General features: G+C 43.0%; 1 protein-coding gene across 1 annotated transcript; it reads left to right on the top strand.

Annotated features, from left to right (window-relative positions):
* The first annotated feature begins 381 nt into the window (after positions 1-381).
* LOC146549802 (uncharacterized) lies at positions 382-15,548 on the top strand. Its single transcript, XM_085261710.1, has 6 exons — positions 382-553; positions 6,407-6,601; positions 11,979-12,065; positions 12,741-13,030; positions 13,099-13,194; positions 15,435-15,548. The coding sequence occupies exons 1-6, from the start codon at positions 382-384 to the stop codon at positions 15,546-15,548; spliced, it is 954 nt and encodes a 317-aa protein (XP_085117836.1).
* The last annotated feature ends 3,392 nt before the right edge of the window (positions 15,549-18,940 follow it).

Raw genomic sequence — 18,940 nt, 5'->3', positions numbered from 1 at the left:
GGACCCCGGGGGTCCCAGAGTACCCCTGGGTCGCATTTCACAGGCCACGCATCAGGGTTGGCTCCTGCGCCCCGTACACCCACGTTTCCCTCCCTGAATGCCACTCCCGTTTCAATTTTTCTCCTAGTTTCAGGCAGGCTCTATCACGTTCGTCCATGGGAGGCCGCTGTTAAATGCCTCTCACTTCATACTCCATTATTCAAAGTTGTTAAGAATACATCACACGAGGTTAGGTTTGCAGGGGACATCTGTTTTCCGGCAATGGAGTAAGGTGTGTCGGCCAGTAGCACCTGCCTAACTTTTTTTAAAATTTTACTCTCTGAGCCCCATTTTGCTGTTCGATACGAATTTTTTGGGTCATTTAAGTGTCACACTGGAAGGATGTTCAAGGGAAGGAGACAAACCGAGAAAAACCTTACTGGCGAGAGCTGTGCTAAAGCTGGCGCAGCAGACGATGCTAGTGCAGCCCTGAACCCGGCGCTTGTCGCCCTGCTCGAACAGCACAGAACAGCCATAGCCGCAGATTTTAAGACTACATCGGATGTGATTAACGGTAAGTTGGACAAGATTCAAGCGGAAGTTGCAAATCAAGAACTACGTATTGGTGAGCTTGAATCAAACGCAGTTGATGTTGTTCAGCATTTAGCAGCGCTCGAAGCTAAGTATGATTCACTACAGGAGGAAAACAAACTTTTCAAAACTAAACTTTCTGACCTGGAGAGTAGAAGCAGAAGGCAGAACATTCGTCTGGTGGGTTTGCCGGAATCGGTGGAGCCGGGTCCTTGGCCAACTGAGTTCTTTTCCCGGCTGCTGGTGGAGGTCTTCGGCGCACAAACTTTGCCATCCCCCCGGAGCTTGACAGAGCCCACCGTAGCCTTATGCCCAAACCGGGCCCTGATGGAAGTCATTATCCGCTTCCACCGCTTCCAGATTAAGGAGCTGCTGATGAGGGAAGCACGGAGACGCCGAGGGACGTTGGAGTACTGCGGACATAAACTCTAGTTTTATGAGGATTACAACGCCGACGTCCCGAAGCAGCGAGCCCAGTATAAGGATGTTATGGCCGAGTTATACTGGAGAGGCCTTTGTCCTTCCCTTCTCTTCCCCGCCAGGCTCCGCGTTACTCTTTCAGATGGGAAAATCCGGCGATTGGAGTCAGTTGAGGAGGCCTCTCGCTTCATTCAAACCATGGAAGAAAACCGAAGCTCTCCATCCTGAGTTGGACATTGAAGCCGGTTAGAGCACTCACCCTAATTTGCAACTATAACGGGTCGGACTAGCCTAAGTGGCGTCCTCGTTGTGACTGACATTATACAGCCGTGCTGTTGGCATAGCAATATATTCTTTGCTGTCCATTTTAAGGTAAAACTGGTTTGTTGTTTGGTTGATTTGTTTTTTGTTCTTTCTTCTTTCTCTTCTTCCTGGCCTGAAAACTGAGTCTCTGGCTCGAGTTTAGGGGCTACTGTTCAAGGGTGCAGGTATGATGCTAGTGGTACGGGGAGTTCTTGACTAATATGGGAAGAAAGCAGGGGCTTACGCGGTTGCTTTTTAATGCAACCTGCTGGGGGATATTGGTGGGTGGTATTGTTTTAGGGTTTTTTTTTTTTTTACACAGTATGTTATTGTATTGCATTTTCTTTCTGGGGTGGGGTTGGTTGTCATGGTTTTTTTTTTTGTTTGTTTTGTTTTGGTCCCCTCCCTTCCCTCCTTGGGCAACTCTGTACATAAAAATGTGGGACTTCCTTGATGAGTGGTAATCTTACCTTTTTTAGCTGGAATGTGAGGGGGTTGAACCACCCAATAAAGCGAAAGAGAGCCTTATCACGTCTGAAGCAATTTAAGCCCGGGGTAGTTTTTTTGCAAGAGACTCACTTGCAGGATTCAGATCACTCACGCTTGGCAAAATGTTGGTCAGGACAGATGTTTCACTCTAATTTTAAAGCAAAGGCTAGGGGTACAGCTATTCTTATCGATCGGAACATCCCATTTGTTCCATCTAATCTTGTGTCAGACAAAAACGGACGGTTTATAATAGTGTCTGGCAAACTCTGCGACAGGTCTGTGACTTTGGCTAATCTTTATGCACCCAATTTTGATGATATGCAATTTTTTCAACGCCTGTTTTAAGGCTCTGAAGGCATTTCTGAGAGGAGAAATCATCTCAGTGGCAGCATTTAAAAGACAGTGTGCACAGCGGGAACAGAAGCTTATTTCAGACCAGATTTTAAACATCGACAGGCAGTACACTCAGTCACCATCACCGGCGCTATACAAAGAACGCTTAAGTTTACAAACCAAACACAATCTACTTTCCACTCGACAAGTGGAAGGATGTCTGATTAGGAGCAAGAGCGATTTTTACGAACACGGTGGAAAGACCGGTAAGCTTTTGGCCACCCAACTGCGTGGTATTAGGGCTAAACAAATTATAACTGGCTTGAAGGCAGACGATGGAGTGGTGACTAGGGATCAGAAGGCTTATATACATCAGAATCTACTGTTAATGTAAAAGATTTACATGGTTTCTTTGACTCCATTGATATGCCCTCGCTTTCCCCAGAGCTCAGACAGACTCTGGAAGCCCCTATCTCAAAGCCGGAAATTCAGGCGGCAATAGCATCTATGAAATCTGGGAAATCTCCAGGCCCTGATGGATTTTCTGCAGACTTTTATAAAAAAAATTCTCGGACGATTTGGCCCCTTTCCTTTGCGAAGTTTTTACAGAGTCGCTAGACTCTGGGGCACTTCCTTCATCATGCTACCAGGCCTGTATCACAGTGTTACTTAAGAAGGGCAAGGACCCGACTGACTGTGCTTCCTATAGACCTATATCTCTGTTAAACATGGATGTTAAAATTCTGTCTAAGCTGCTGGCGCACAGGCTGGAAAAAATTCTTCCTGCTATAATATCTCCCGACCAAACTGGCTTTATAAAAAATCGGCACGCCTTCTTTAACATATGGCGACTTTTTAATATTATCTATGCCCCCAGCCATGTTGTGCCTGAATGCCTTATTGCTATGGACTCGGAAAAAGCATTTGATAGGGTGGAGTGGGAATATTTGTTTTTTACTTTAGAAAGGTTTGGAATGGGCCCCTTATTTTGCTCATGGATCAAACTTCTTTACGCAAGCCCCACAGCTTCAGTGGTAACTAACTGTCGCTACTCTGACCATTTTAGGCTCCACCATGGAGCGACACAGGGCTGCCCTTTAAGCCCTTTGCTTTTTGCCCTTGCAATTGAGCCATTAGCGATTGCAGTCCATGGTAGCGGGCACATAAAGGGCATATGGAGGGGGGGGGCGGGGATTGAGCATAGAGTTTCACTGTATGCCGATGACCTTCTTCTATTTCTTTCCAACCAGCTTACCTCCTTACCCGCTGTACTTAATATACTGAATGCTTTTAGTCACCTCTCTGGACACAAAATTAATATAAATAAGAGTGAACTGTTTTTGATTAACGAGAGTGCTTGAAATCTGGATTTGGTAAATGTTCCCTTTAAAATAGTCACAGATCACTTTGATTACCTTGGGATATATGTCACAAAGCAATTTCATTGTTTGTTTAAAAGAATCTCCTCCCTTAATTAATTAATTATTGACACATTTAATTAATTATTTATGTATTTCACATTTTAATTAATTATTGACACATTTAATTAATTAATTATTGACACATTTAATTAATTATTTAATGATATATTTATTTATTTCATTTTGGCAGTCCTGGCGCCTGGCTCTCATCATGAAATAATTTTATCTGTCAGCCTCACCCATCACAGCAAGGAGGCGGGGTTAACGCTCTCCCTGTAGCTTGTCTGACATCTGATTGGTTAAACTGTAAAGCAAGTCCACACAGATCGATCCCTGATAATAGATTGATGTCCATCCATCCATCCATTCGCTTCCGCTTATCCTTTTCAGGGTCGCGGGGGGCGCTGGAGCCTATCCCAGCTGTCATAGGGTGAGAGGCGGGGTACGCTCTGGACAGGTCGCCAGTCTGTCACAGAGCCAACACACAGGGACAGACAACCATTCGCACTCACATTCATTCACACATTCACACCTAGTGGCAATTTGGATTATCCAATTAACCTATCCCCACAAGCTGATGATTGATGTACTCCCATTAAATCTCACTCCGATCCTTTAGGTGGTGATATTCATTTTTTAACTTTGCTTGGATGCGCTATGCAGTTGGAAGCAAGAAGTTGCCGCCATAAAAATCAAGACACTTGACAATAGTTGTGTACCTCAATTGATACATTGCACGACGTGTACGAGAAATGTCAAAAAGCTGTCCGGAGCTGCTGAGAGAAGCAGCGAATTTAATTGAAGAAGCTCTGAGGACAAATTCCCCAACTCCGTCAGCTCAGACACAGCAGATACCTGCGGCACCATTACATACACCTGTCCAAAGTAAGTAACGTCAGCCACGTGTTATACTAATTGATGACTTAGCACACAGTTAAATCTTAGCAATTCATATGAGCATCTAAATTTCAGTGGGCGGGGGTTGTGCACCTAGGTTTATGTGTGGTAGTTAGCTAATTATGCTTTGTGTGTGACTCACTTTCGTTGTGTGTGGATGGGGCATGAAACTAGATAGTCAGTAAAACGCCCTTATTTTGCAGCACCATGCCTGGTGCTGATGTGTAGCGTTAGTGACGTTTAAAATGATGCTAAGCTGAAAGTTCAGACTGTTGTAGCTGACTGGTGGTCTGTTCCGCTGGGATATTTTCTTTGTGTTGCAGCCGAGCTAGCAAGGCTCTTTGCTCCGTATAATGGTGGGAGTAGAAGAAATATGATAAGACGGTCAGCACAGAGCCTAGTACCTAGAAGAAGCTACACACATACGTTCTGTTGCTTGGCTGATCACAAAGCTAACAAAGTTCCAAGCATTCAGCTTAAAGCAGACCTCCATGCTGCAGGACTTGGAGAGCAAAAAGTGACATTTTCAGGTAAGTCTGATAGTAGAAATTTACCAGAGCCCAGTTTTGATTGTGGTTCACTGTAGGGTTTTTTTGTTTGTTTTTTGTTTTTATAATTTTTACCGTGAATGTGATAAATATTTGGTCATTTTAATTTAAATTGGACTTAAATTTCAACTGTGTGATTGTTATTTTGTGGCTATTAGATAGTACTGGCTTGTTTTCAAATATGTGGGTGTTTGATTGAATGGAGATTATCTGTTTATTCTTTTAAATACAGGGAATGACAATGATCCCGAGACTGTAAGAACTAAACTGATGGAAGTGTTTCCAAAGCTCCAAGAAGGGGGAGGATTTGAGTTTCTAAAAATTACAGGATCTACTCGTAGTCGAAATCTTGCATTGCTTCAATGTCCCAGCACTGGATATACCATTGCGTATCTGAAAGACCCATCTGCAGTGATTGGGCAGGCTACAATCTACATCCGTCCACTTCAACAGGACTTACACTTTGATTGTGTACATAAATCTATATTGTCATCATTTCACACATAATAATATAAATAAATAGCATTGTGGAATTTACATTTATAAATGGATGTTTTTTATCTTTTAGGAGAGCTCAGGTCATGCCTCTGGTCCACTCATCTCCTGTATTACTTGTCAGAAGGAATTTTCCTTTTCTGAAATAAAAATGCACAGAGACAGCTGTGCTGGGTAAGTACTAACAAAGACATATGTGTACTACATATTCATTTTACATTAGGAAAATGAGAGAGTATGACAATGTCAATTTTGTTAACTTCAAGGACATCCACGCAGGAATCACATAGAGAACGAGAGGGAGGCCATGTTGAAGAAAATGATAGAGAGCCAGCCACAGTCAGTGAAAGTGTGCCAGTTAGGCCTGAAACATCAGAAACCTCAGCTCAAAGTGCAGTAGTAACTGGTACTGAGGAATTTGTTCACAAAGAACCTGACAATGGTTTGTGTAAACACATAGAGCTGCTATAAGTTTGCAAACAACTTACATTCATTCAGTAATAAAATATTACCTTTAATAAAATTACTTTAAAATAAATAGTACTGCATGTAATCAACAATATAATTCATGACTATTAATGTTAAAATACTTTCTTGGGTTCTTAATGTTGTTTGGAAACCCTGAAAGTGATGCTAGGGTAACTGAAACCAGGAATCAAACCTCATTCTGTGCAGAAATGGAATATTTAGAATATTTCTGGTAATATGTATTAGAAGATTGATTGGGTGAATGCGACTGTAGTATAAAGGCCTTTTAGTGTTCGTGGTAAAACACTATATAGGTACTAGGCCATTTGCCTTTTGGTGCTGCACTGAATGACATTTTTCAGGTGTTCTTCATCTTTGACTGTAAAGGAATGCATATCTGCATGTAACATGTTAAGACGGTTTTTTCTATGTGTAATTGTTTCATTTATTTTTGCGGTCTAGATTGGGTGGTGATTAAAGATCCAGCTCATGCTGCCAAAGTTTTCAGAGAAAATCTACTTCGGGAACATGCATCTGGGACACCACTTCAGCTGAGGATGGATGTGAGGGACTCTGAGGAGGACAGAGACCGGGCACTTCTCTCATTCTATAAACAGCAACAAGAATGGGCATGTCCACTTCATTGTACCCTTGATGGTTAGTAATATATATATATATATATATATATATATATATATATATACATATATATTTATTTATTTTTTATTTTATTTTATTTTTTTTGGCCTGTCCCGTTTGGCTCTTTTGCCATCAGAATTGTTGTCTAAAGGCAAAGAAGGATGCCCAACGGATTTACTTTACCAAACTGACCATCCCAGCCTTGCCGTAATGGTCCATTTGATTCACCTTTTATTGTTTATTTTATTTTCACTTACTGAATACGGGACAGACTTGACTGGGGGAAAGAAGAGGAGAAAGAAAGAGGGAAAGAGAAACAGCTGAGAAGAGGGACGGGGGAGAAGGGCAAAAGACAAAAACCAACAGAACGGGCAGAAAAAAAAAATGCATATATCAATCACCTGGATCACCTGCTGAGAAAGAAAAAAGAAAGCAAGCAGAAGAGAACAAGAGTAATAGAATAAACAACATCACAATGATATATGGGAATATGACAGTAAATACTAAATGTTAAACATTATTGTGCAGCACATAAGATCAACAGAACACAGTGTGCTTTGAGGTAGGAGCCAAAAAGGGTGTAGTTTGTGGGTGTGATCACCCGTGTGTACACCTGTGAGCATGGACGCGCTTGTTTTTTGTTTTTTAAAAGGTTCCTTCATGTAATAATCTGCTAGAGGGTGTGGGGGGGCCACAGCCCCGTCCTCCAGGGCATGAAGCAGGTGTGGAGGAGATCAAAACTCCAGACATCCAGAGGCCCCCAGAACACAAGAGACCAAGGAAGACCAACAGAGGGGCAGCTGCGCCACTGTCCCGGAAAGAGCTGAGGAGAGTCCCAGATGAGGGCTCACTCAGCAGCCGCGGAGCAGAAGCCAGGGGGAGTTGCAGTGACGCGCCCGTGAGCTCCGCCGGCAGCCAGCTGCGCCTGAGTGACCGAGCCCCAGGCCGAGAGGCCGGGGGCACCCCACCTCCGAAGTGGCCCGAGCGAGCCCCAGGCTCCAGGCCCCGATAAGCGGCCGCCAAGGAGTGAGCCGGTGTGTACCTGGACGCCCATCCCCGGACACAAAGAACCACCAACGCACCGATGTCTGAGGGGGTCCGCCACTGGCAGGGGAAGTGGTGGTGGGGGGAGATAGGCCTCCAAACCTTGGAGGGCCTGAGATGTCCCCAGAGAGGTGGCGCCTGACACCCAACCTGACATATAGACACAGACATACAGGCACACACAGATACAAACATCCATTCCCACCCTCATGCTCTCATATGCACTTACTCCACACTCAACCAACGTGGAGACAGACATAAAGAGACGTTGTACACACGATCACACTCCCCAAGCGTACTCTACAAACCGGGTCTAGGTGCCCCCGCCCCTGGAGGGGGGAACTGCACCCAGACCCAGGTGGTGTTTCCCTTTTCCCTGCGGTGGGGGGAGGCAGACCGCCCCGACTCCGCAGCAGCAGGAAGGCTCCACACTCCAGACCGCAGTCGGACGGCCAACTCCTCCTCCTAGCCCCCCTGCTCCAGCAGGTCGCAGAGAATGGGGGTGAGAGAAGACTCCAAACCTCCCTCCACCCGCTCATTGTAGTGTTGATGCATGTGTGTTTTAAGGTGCATTTAAAACCCAGGAGGGCTTGGAGCTACCTGCCAGAGAGCAGCAGGTAAGCGCATGGTCCCTCCTGCTAGCCCTCAATGTCTATGTGCATTTAAAATTGAGAGGTGGGCAACGATGCCAGGGGTGGGGTGTACACCCTGATGGTACTTTGGACTCCGTGTATCGTGCCCACCCCCAAGATCCTATATGTATGTGTAATGAGAGTGTGAGTAATGTGAATGTCTAAGTTGTGGGATAAAATTGAGGCAGAGGCAGCCAGAAGGGGACAGAGGGGGGGTTAGCCTCCTCTGCACCCTGGTGACATACCCCTACTCCAAGGCCCTGCATGTGTGGGTGGTTGTGGTGGAGCGGGAAGAGGGAGGCAGCTGGAGATGGGGAGGGAAGGAAGGGAGGGGCAAAGCACCCCTCCCTGGGGTCAGCTCCCCCGCTGACCCCAGTAGGCACCCCCACACTCCGCGACCCGCCAGGGAAAGGGGGCCCAGGCCCATCCAGACCGGGGCCCAGTGCAGCAGCGCCGCCCGGCCCCACAGAGCCCGGGACAGTCCACCCAACCCCACCACAGAGAAAACTGCACCCACCCCACCATCCACTCATCTTCCAGACTACATAAGACAATAAACACCCAGGCTGAGATCTTCCTCCACCTCTCCTGTATCTCCCCCTCCTGCAAAGAAGTCCCGAGGAGAGGAAAGCTCCTGCAAGATGTGACAATCTCCCCCACCAGTTGAAGAGCCCCCCAGGTGGCTCGATGCACCGGTGGCACCCTGCTCCAGGGGTGGGCCCCCATGCACCCACCCGCCCACAACCCCGGCAACACACCAACCAGGACCCAAGCCCCCGAGGCCCGGCCCGGGCCCCAGCCCAGAGATGGAGCCACCCAGGGGCAGCCAGGCTACCAGGTCAGTAACCCACGTCCGTCAGCACAGACCCTCCCCTAGCCCCGCTGCACGCAGCCGCGAGGAAACAGTCACCTGAGAGGCAACAGAGCCCCTAACCGGACATGACCGCTACCCCGGGTTGAGCCCCCCAAGGAAGATGCCTCCGGGGAACCCCCCGACGCCCTAAGCCTGTCCCTACCCCCACACCAATCACAACAGTGAAGGCGGGACCAAACTATGACCCCCCACCCCCACTAGGTGATGGAGCTGATCAAAGGAGCCCAGAGCAATTGATCTGATGTGGTGGCAGAGGCTGTATCAAGACTAATGTAATCTAATAGATCATTTCTATATTGGTTAGAATTAAGATTATTTTTATTTTTCCAGTTCATGAGGACTGTTTTCTTGGCTATGCATAGGGCAGTGAAAACCATATGGGCTATATTCTTTTCTGAAGTGACATTATCTAAGCTGCCTAACAAACACACTAAGGGGGAAGTTGGAATGTTACATTTCAGACACTTCGATAAGTCTTCACATATCTCGCGCCAAAACTTCTGAACTGGTGGACAGAACCAAAGAGCGTGGATATAATTGTCCGGTGAATTGGTTTGGCAGTGTGAGCAGTTGTTGGTAGACGTAAAGCCCATCTTGAACATCCGATGACCTGTATAGTGCACTCTATGTAATATTTTGTATTGAATTAATTGAAGACTGGGATTTCTAATTAGATGAAAGGTTTTTAAGCAAATCTGAGACCAGAAGTTTAGGTCTAAGTTAACTGATAAATCCGCTTCCCATTTTGCAATAGGAAGTGATATTGATTCATCTGTTTTAGAAAGCATTCTGTATATTTTGGATAGTAATTTGGGGGTTTTAAGAGTAAGAAATTGAACCACACTTGGTGGTGTTTGTAGTTCAACTTGACCCGGTTTAAATTTCTTTTTTACTATGGATTTAATTTGTTGATATTCTAAAAATCTTTTCTTGTTGATCCCATATTGTGTAACTAGTCCGTCAAATGAAATAAATTCTGTTCCTTCTAGTATATGTTCTAAATATTTGATTCCTTTATCACTCCAATCTGAAAAGTTTATCATATTATTGTTTTGTAATATGTCAGGGTTGTTCCAGATAGGTGTACGTTTGCATGGGATTAATGAAGACGCCGTCAATTTTAGAAACTCCCACCATGCTGTCAGAGAAGAGCTGATGTTGATGCTTTTAAAGCATTCATGTCGTTGGATGTTTGAGCTGATAAATGGTAGGTCTGAGATCTCTAGATTATTGCAGAGTGCTTGTTCTACATCTAGCCAAGGTTCATCTAAGAGGGTATGTTTTAGCCATCCTGAGATAAACTGAAGCCTGTTTGCTAAGAAGTAGTGCTGAAAGTTAGGCAGTTCTAGTCCTCCTTTATCTTTGGTCTTTTGTAGTGTTTTTAAGCTTATACGTGGGGGTTTATTTTTCCAAAGGAATTTGGACATACATGAATCTAGAGATCTGAACCAATCTTGTGGCGGTTTAGTTGGGATCATTGAGAATAAATAATTTATTTTTGGTAAGACCATCATTTTTATAGCGGCAACCCTTCCCATGAGTGATATGGGTAGACATTTCCATCTAGCCAGATCATCTTCTACCTTCTTTAAAAGTGGGATATGGTTTAATTTAGTTAGATCTGCAAGCTTGGGAGAAACATTAATACCTAAATATTTTATATTTCCCAATTGCAGTGGTGTAGAAGAGGAATTATGGAGGGAGCAATTAATCGGTAGGACTGTAGATTTTGACCAGTTAATTGAGTAATCTGATATTCTTGCAAAAGAGTTTATCAATTCAATCACCCCAGAGATATTGGTTTGTGAATTTTGGAGAAAGAGTAACACATCATCCGCATAAAGGCTGATTTTATGTTCCACGTTCTTGCATTTTATGCCCTTAATTACTGAATTCTGTCTAATTGCTGCTGCTAGTGGTTCGATAAAAATTGCAAATAGTGAAGGGGAGAGTGGGCATCCCTGCCTGGTGCCCCTCAAGAGACAGAAGCTGGAGGATGTCTGGTCATTTGTTCTAACACAAGCTGTTGGGGAATTATATAATATTTTTAACCAGTTTATGAAAGAGGATCCAAAACCAAATTTGTGTAAAGTTGCAAATAGAAATTTCCAGTTAACTCTGTCAAATGCTTTTTCTGCGTCTAAAGAGAATATTGTAGTTTCTAGGTTTTTACTGTATGAGTAGTCTATCAAATTAAGTAATCTACGTGTATTTGTTGATGAGTGCCTACCTTTTATGAAACCAGTTTGGTCAGGATGAATTAAGAGGGGGGTTATTTTCTCCAGTCTCTTTGAGAGAGCTTTGCAGATTATTTTAAGGTCTACATTTATAAGGGATATTGGACGGAAAAAAAAGTAATAGAAATATATTGTGTTAAATAAATTTAATTAGTTAAATGTCTTTTAATGGAGTTGTCTTAGTGGCTTACTGATTTCATGTGGCTGAAATGCATCATACGATGAGCTCCGTTGGCCAATCATGCTAACTACAATGACAGTTATAGTGTTTTTACTCTATCACACAGAAGTAGCCCTGTTACAGTGAAAAACTGAATTGAATATTAAATAAATTTAATTTGTTACAGGTTAATAAGTTTGTTGTGAATGGGCCCAGTGGTCCTAAATAATATACCTTACCACTATTAATATAAATGTGTATTGTACAATACTCCTCTTTTTTTGTTTTCTGGCAGGGTCAGAATTCTAGGATTCCAACCAAAATAATATTGCTTTCTCTTTAAAAAAAAAAAAAAACAATAAATAAACAATGTTTTTAATTAAATAGGTTTGGCAATAATACTCAGCAATTTTTTTTGTACAGTGTAATCATCTGTATTTTATTCCAGGTGATGCTGCTGTTGGACAAGGGGTGATGCGGTACTTTGTGACAACAATAATATCCAAACTCCAGTTTGGATTCAGAGTAGATCTTGGTAAGTGTACCACTATTTTCATATGCTTTTGTTGTGGAATTTTTCCATTTAAATAAAGCCTGCAGACGAGCGGTAGCTAACATTCTTTAATCCAAACACACAAAGAACAGACAACCAAGCTTGGTGGAGCCTGCATGTCCGCGGGACAGACGGTCAGCAGAGTCTCTCTGAGCCCAGCATGGCTCTCAGTTAAATACCTTCTCCAGGAACAAAAGGCAGTACACAATGTTTCACACCTTAAGGTTCACACTCCCTTGCTACCTCCCAGAGTCCTCGAAGAGACAAAAGACTCTTCCTGTGGAGTCGTCTGCTCCCCTAACTTCCTTACCTAGACCCCCATCATTTGTCTTGCTGTAGGAGTGTGAGACTTGTTAAAATCCAGTGGCACCAAGGCATCATACGATAAAATAATGTGATTAATACATAAGTAAAATAAATTCCTATACACGGTATTTCACCACTTTTAAATGTATTTTACTCTTATGTGGTGTTTGTGTCTGGATTTTTTTTTTTTTTTAAAATTAACTAAAGGACAATATTGGTATATATTATCATAATTACCTTACTCTCCTTGTTTTAAAGCTTGTGATAATTTTGAAAATTCAGTTTTACATAAAGCACTGGCAAATTTAAAAAAGTAAAATAAAGAAAACCCTGCTTTCTTGGTACTTCTAGGAGGAATGGGTCGAACACTGCTATTTGAGGGTGAACCGGACCATCTGGTCCCAGCAACATCAGAGGTACTTATCGAGAGCAGCCTCTTCCGGGTTGCAGGAAGGATGTTGGCCCACACCTTTTTGCATGATGGTCCCCGTGTCACAGGATTAAGTCCTGCAATAATTCACGTGCTGTTCAATGGTGACCCGGAATTGGCAACAATTGTTATAGAAGACTGTCCTGATCTGCACATCCGGAGTATCATACAAATGGTATGTAAAATTAAAAAAATAATTGAATTACAATTAGTGTGTGGACTACCATAATAACTTGTTTAATCTTAATTTTAGCTTGAACTCGAAGAACTCAGGAACAGCAAGACACAGTCTCTGATCTTTCCCTGTCTTGGGATCTCCCAGCAGTAAATAAAACAAATAGGAGATGGCTGCATAACAAACTTCTAGTGCATGCGGTAGGTTCTTGCTGGTTAAGTATCAAAGACATTGTTGTAGTTGTTGAAATTAATAAGCAGACGGATTTGTATAGAGTAGCTTTTTCTTCAACACTGGCAGGCAATGGTCATGTTTCCTTCCCCCCCCCCCCCCTTTTTATTAGTGCCGAAATTAGTTTTGTAAATATTTGGTTTTTAAGCACTAAAATTTACCATTCTCCCAGTCAAGTTAAAATTATTCTTCTTCTTAAATCATGCACATAGTTTTTCATAACGAAAAGCTGACCTTTTCCTTCATACTTGGAAGTGTTGGCACTCACACCCTAATTCCACAAATGCGCGCACACAAGATGAAACTTCAAACACAGAAATCCCGTTACAAAATATCTTCAGGCTGTAGTATACTGACAGCAGTTAAAAAATTTACTGTATGTTTGTGTTTTTAAAATTCCCTTCTTAAAATAAACACATTCCAAATCACTACTTGATTTAGAAAGGGAATCTGCCCACTCACCCATCAGTTATGCCTTCAGCAGAACAGTTATCTCAAGTCTGCATTACCACGTTTTGCACTTAAATAGGAATTAAAGACACATTGTAGTTAATGAAAAAGGTTACCTTAGCAATTTTTTTTATTTATTTTTTTTTACTGCAGAATGTGGTTTGATGTTGGGAAAATAACAAAGCCCCCATAAAAGATGTGTGTGTGAATTGAAAAGTACACTCAACAAAAATATAAACGCAACACCTTTGTTACTGCTCCCATTCCCCATGGGATGGACGTAGAGACCTAAAATTCATTCCAGATACACAATATAACCATCCCTCCCAAACAGTGGTCACAAAGCAGTCCAAATGTGTGGTAGTGGGCACATCTGCTATATTGAGATAATCCATCCCACCTCACAGGTGTGCCACATCAGGATGCTGATCTGACATCATGAGTAGTGCACAGGTGTACCTCAGACTGCCCACAACAAAAGGCCACCCTGGAATGTGCAGTTTTTTGCGCTATTGGGGGTCTGGGGACCCAGAACCGGTCAGTATCTGGTGTGACCACCATTTGCCTCATGCAGTGCAACACATCGTCGCATGGAGTCTATCAGATTGTCAATTGTGGCCTGTGGAATGTTGGTCCATTCCACTTCAATGGCTGTGCGAGGTTGTTGGATATTCGTGGGAACTGGTACACGCTGTCGTATACGCCGGTCAAGCAAATCCCGAACATGCTCAATGGGTGACATGTTCGGTGAGTATGCTGGCCATGCAAGAACTGGGACATTCTCAGCTGCCATCTGCCCTGAACAATGTGAACCATGATTCATCCGTGAAGCGCACACCTCTCCAACGTGCCAGACGCCATCGAATGTGAGCATTTGCCCACACAAGTCTGTTACGGCGACGAGCTGGAGTCAGGTCAAGACCCCGATGAGGACGACGGGCATGCAGTTGAGCGTCCCTGAGACGGTTTCTGACAGTTTGTGCAGAAATTGTTTGGTTGTGCAAACCAATTGTTCCAGCAGCTGTCTGGGTGGCTGGTCTCAGACGATCTTGGAGGTGAACCTGCTGGATGTGGAGGTCCTGGGCTGGTGTGGTTACACGAGGTCTGCGGTTGTGAGGCCGGTTGGATGTGCTGCCATATTCTCTGAAACGCCTGTGGAGACGGCTTATGGTTGAGAAATGAACATTCAATGCACGGGCGACAGATCTGGTTGACATTCCTGCTGTCAGCATGCCAATTGCACGCTCCCTCATTGCTTGTGGCATCTGTGGCATTTTGCTGTGAGACAAAACTGCACATTCCAGGGTGGCCTTTTGTTGTGGGCAGTCTGAGGTACACCTGTGCACTACTCATGATGTCAGATCAGCATCCTGATGTGGCACACCTGTGAGGTGGGATGGATTATCTCAATATAGCAGATGTGCCCACTACCACACATTTGGACTGATGTGTGACCACTGTTTGGGAGGGATGGTTATATTGTGTATCTGGAATGAATTTTAGGTCTCTACGTCCATCCCATGGGGAATGGGAGCAGTAACAAAGGTGTTGCGTTTATATTTTTGTTGAGTGTATATTACTGTAAACTGTGCAAATTTATTATATTTGTCTTTGGTGTATACAGTCTACTACAGTGTAAATAGATATGGCAAAGCACGTCAGTGTGTCTTCATGTAAATTTCCTCTACCGTGCCAACTTGTGTAGAATTCAGGAGGATATTTGTTCTTATACTATGGCTTGTGTCTCTCTGCCTGGAAGGTTATTGGGAGAACCATGCGCCAACTCAAACAGCAGAGAAAGGGAATCAAGGATGTCATGGTATGGCCCCTGCTAACGAGTAGGCCAGATGTTGTCCCGCTTCTTCTCCCATGAATGGCAGAAATGCAGTTCACACCACAGGTAAACCAGTTCTTTCTCATCACTGATAAGAGCGGTCCCCAACCTTTTTTGCACCATGGAATGGTTTATGTCCGACAGTATTTTTAGAGACCAGCCTTAAATCTGTAGTGGATTAATACAACAAAATAAAACCAGTACCGCTAACAAAAAAGATGTATTCATAGCACACGGGTAAAGAACCAAGGAAACAGAGTTAACGATAAAAACCCTGAAAACCATAAATTTCACACCTGAGCATCAACTCTCACAGCCCCTTTACCTGATGACTCACCGACCGTTCCGTGGCCGTGGTTGGGGACCACTGATTTATGAGACCTTATTTATAAATGTATTTGGCGAACTTTCCATGATATAATATACTGAAATTGTTGTTTCCTATTAATAAAAATGATAAAATATATATTCTTTTCACCAGTACTGTAGACTAAGTTGTCCTCTTCCATGTTCTATCAGATGGTAATAGACAAAATCACATGGGCAGCTCAGGATAGTGATGAAGATGAGGAATTTGATGTTGAGTCCATGTGCCGCATCACTGGATTTCTACGGATCTTCATTGAAACCGGTATAGGCACCTTTTTTTTTTTTTTTTAAATAAAGCTATTGCTCATATTGCAAATGCTTGATAATAAGCATTGAAAGTTATAATGTATGAAATTCACAATTTCACTGTATATTCTCTGCAGCATGATGAACAATTAACTAAATGTTTTCTTAACTCCATTTCTGACTTTCTGGCTGGCCCAACTGATGAAATTCTGGGTTGGCTGGGAGATGCTTCCTCCTGAGCTCACTAACAGATCACTTATTCATAAATTTCAATAACAGGCTTATTATACTCACCAGGGACACGCACACCTCTTGCATTCAGAAATCCATGCATTAGCTTGTAGCCGGTGTTTGGATGGCTTCTGTGGACTTCACTTACAATACGATCCAACTCCTCATCAGTAACAGATGAATAGAGGTCTGTCTTTCTACACAGATGAAAAACACTGAGTAATGTTGGAGTTTACGAAATATTATCTTAGACTGGTCGACAATCAGGTCTATAAGTGATGACGTGATGAATCCTGCTTCCACGCTCAAACTGATCTGTGTTTTTTAAGGCTGTTGTGCTTTTAACACGTTTTAATGCTTTGCATCTTGGTCTATCTAATCTCAACAAGCCCCTAAAAACAGTCAGTGATCACTGTCGGCCTCTCTAGGGTTTCATTACCACTGTTGATTTTAAAACTCAGTTTTTAAAACCTGGGTGTAACTGCAGCCCAGCCCATGCAGCAGTATATTAATGACTAACCTATATTAATGACTGGGTGGATTATCTCGATTGTTCTCCTGACTGAAGTTTTGTCCATTTACAGCAGGGGTCTCGAAGTCCGGGCCTTGAGGGCCGATGTCCTGCAGGTTTTAAATGTGTCCTTGAGCCAACACAGCTGATTTAAATGGCTAAATTACCTCCTCAACATGTCTTGAAGTTCTTCAGAGGCCTGGTAATGACCTAATTATTTGATACAGGTGTGTTGACCCAGGGTGAGATCTAAAACCTGCAGGACACCGGCCTTCGAGGCATGGAGTTCGAGACCCCTGATTTACAATCCTGCAATGCGATTGCATTTTGGCCCTAAACATCGAGAAAAGTTAGCGTGCTCCAGCTTCACTGTGTCTATGCTGTGTAGCTAGCGATCACATAGCACATCATTATATACCAGCTAGCCCAACTTCATTAACCCCACAAAACGTTTACTTTCCTGTCTTCATTTATGTGAAGTGATAGCAGAGCTGTACATCTTAATTTGATTTAGAAAATCTCTTGGTGTGAACATGCAATATTATACTTAGATGGAAACTAGCGAGCTAACTTCCTGCTAACTTCTAACTCCGTTAAATTTCATAAATTCTGTTTTCATGGATGCCTGGATGTAGAGCTGGGCGATAGAACGATAACGATATGTATCGCGATATAACTTTTACTCAATAGAGAAATTAAACTATCGCGATAGACCTCGCCGCTCCTGTCCTCTTAAAAAAAAAAAGGTCAGCGAATCCAAATTAAGTAGCGCAGAGCCGAACCAATCACAGCCGCAGCGTCACGTCGCGTGACTTGTTATGTACAGCACAAGTGCCAAGCCGCACGTGTGTTTGTTTGGGAAGCAGCCAGCGGGTAATGGAGCCAGCGCGTAATGGAGGAAATGAGTGTGCCGACTAGAAAAATCAACCGAGCGTGACCGAAGAGAAAACAGATGATGGTTCCAACGCCGGAGAGATTGTCGAACGGAAGAGCCATAGAAGTTCCGTAGTGTGAAGGTATTTCGGCTATTTCAAGTCTGACAAAAAACAGAGTAGCGTGCACTGTAAATTGTGCCGAAAGCAAGTCTGGAAATACAATAAACTGGTGCATGCGTCACACTGTGCGCCACGTTATTGTTTCGGTGAAATGCATTTCTACAATACTGTTACTGTTAATTCTACTCTCTGCAGTGTTTAAATGCTTACATATACACACAGTTAGTCCCTCCACACATACGACTCGGTTCTGCTTCTATGCCCCAGCTTTTACTTTTTCCCACCGAGGCTTCTAGACTTCTGATTGGCCAACATTTCTGCACGGTTAGGAATCTAGCGCCACCTGCTGCTTTGGCATGTTCATAGCAGCGTTTTCCTTCATTTCTGCCTTTATGTGTGTGAAAACGGAAAATCTCAGTTTTCAAAAATACCCGTGTACGCGTGGACGTAGCCTCAGTCTCTGACTGGAAGCGCTAATTCGTCATTCGGCTTTTGTCAGACTAAAGTAACTGTTACAACTGTTTGAAAAGCTAAGCTATACAACAAGGAGAGATTGAGAATTTCCTTTTAGTTCTCAGTTTATTTGATATTGACAAAAGTTAGTCAGTTTTGTCTGTTCTTCTGTAAAACAAACTAAGATTTATTTTTAGAATTAATATTTTGTTTCTAAGTGGAATTGACAATTTAGTAGTCTGTTTCGTTTGTTCTATTTTGAAACTTAACCGCTTTAGCGGCTGCCTTTTGTGTAGTTTGTAATATTTGCCTTTATTTATCTGAAAAAGTCTCATGTTCCTTAAGTACATCTACCCTGTTGAACTTATTATGGGAAATAAATATTTAAATAAAAACAAGCTGCTGATTATTTCACATTTTACTTGTGAGCAACGGCACATTTAAATCTTACAAATATAGTTATTTGGCTTATATCGTGATAGATATCGTTATCGCCTGAAATGAAAAAAACATATCGTGATATGAAAAAATCTCGTATCGCCCAGCTCTACCTGGATGTTAAACTTAATTGTTGCACCTGGTAAAGGAGCAACGCTGATAATTTTATTACAGAATTTAGACAGTTT

Source organism: Mchenga conophoros, linkage group LG22, assembly GCF_057382185.1.
Source record: "Mchenga conophoros isolate Kocher_MC1m ecotype Shallow Benthic linkage group LG22, M_conophoros_male_GT1.1, whole genome shotgun sequence".
Classification (NCBI taxonomy): Eukaryota; Metazoa; Chordata; class Actinopteri; order Cichliformes; family Cichlidae; genus Mchenga; species Mchenga conophoros.
Note: the sequence above shows the minus strand (reverse complement) of the source record. Positions and strands in the feature narration are given on the sequence as shown.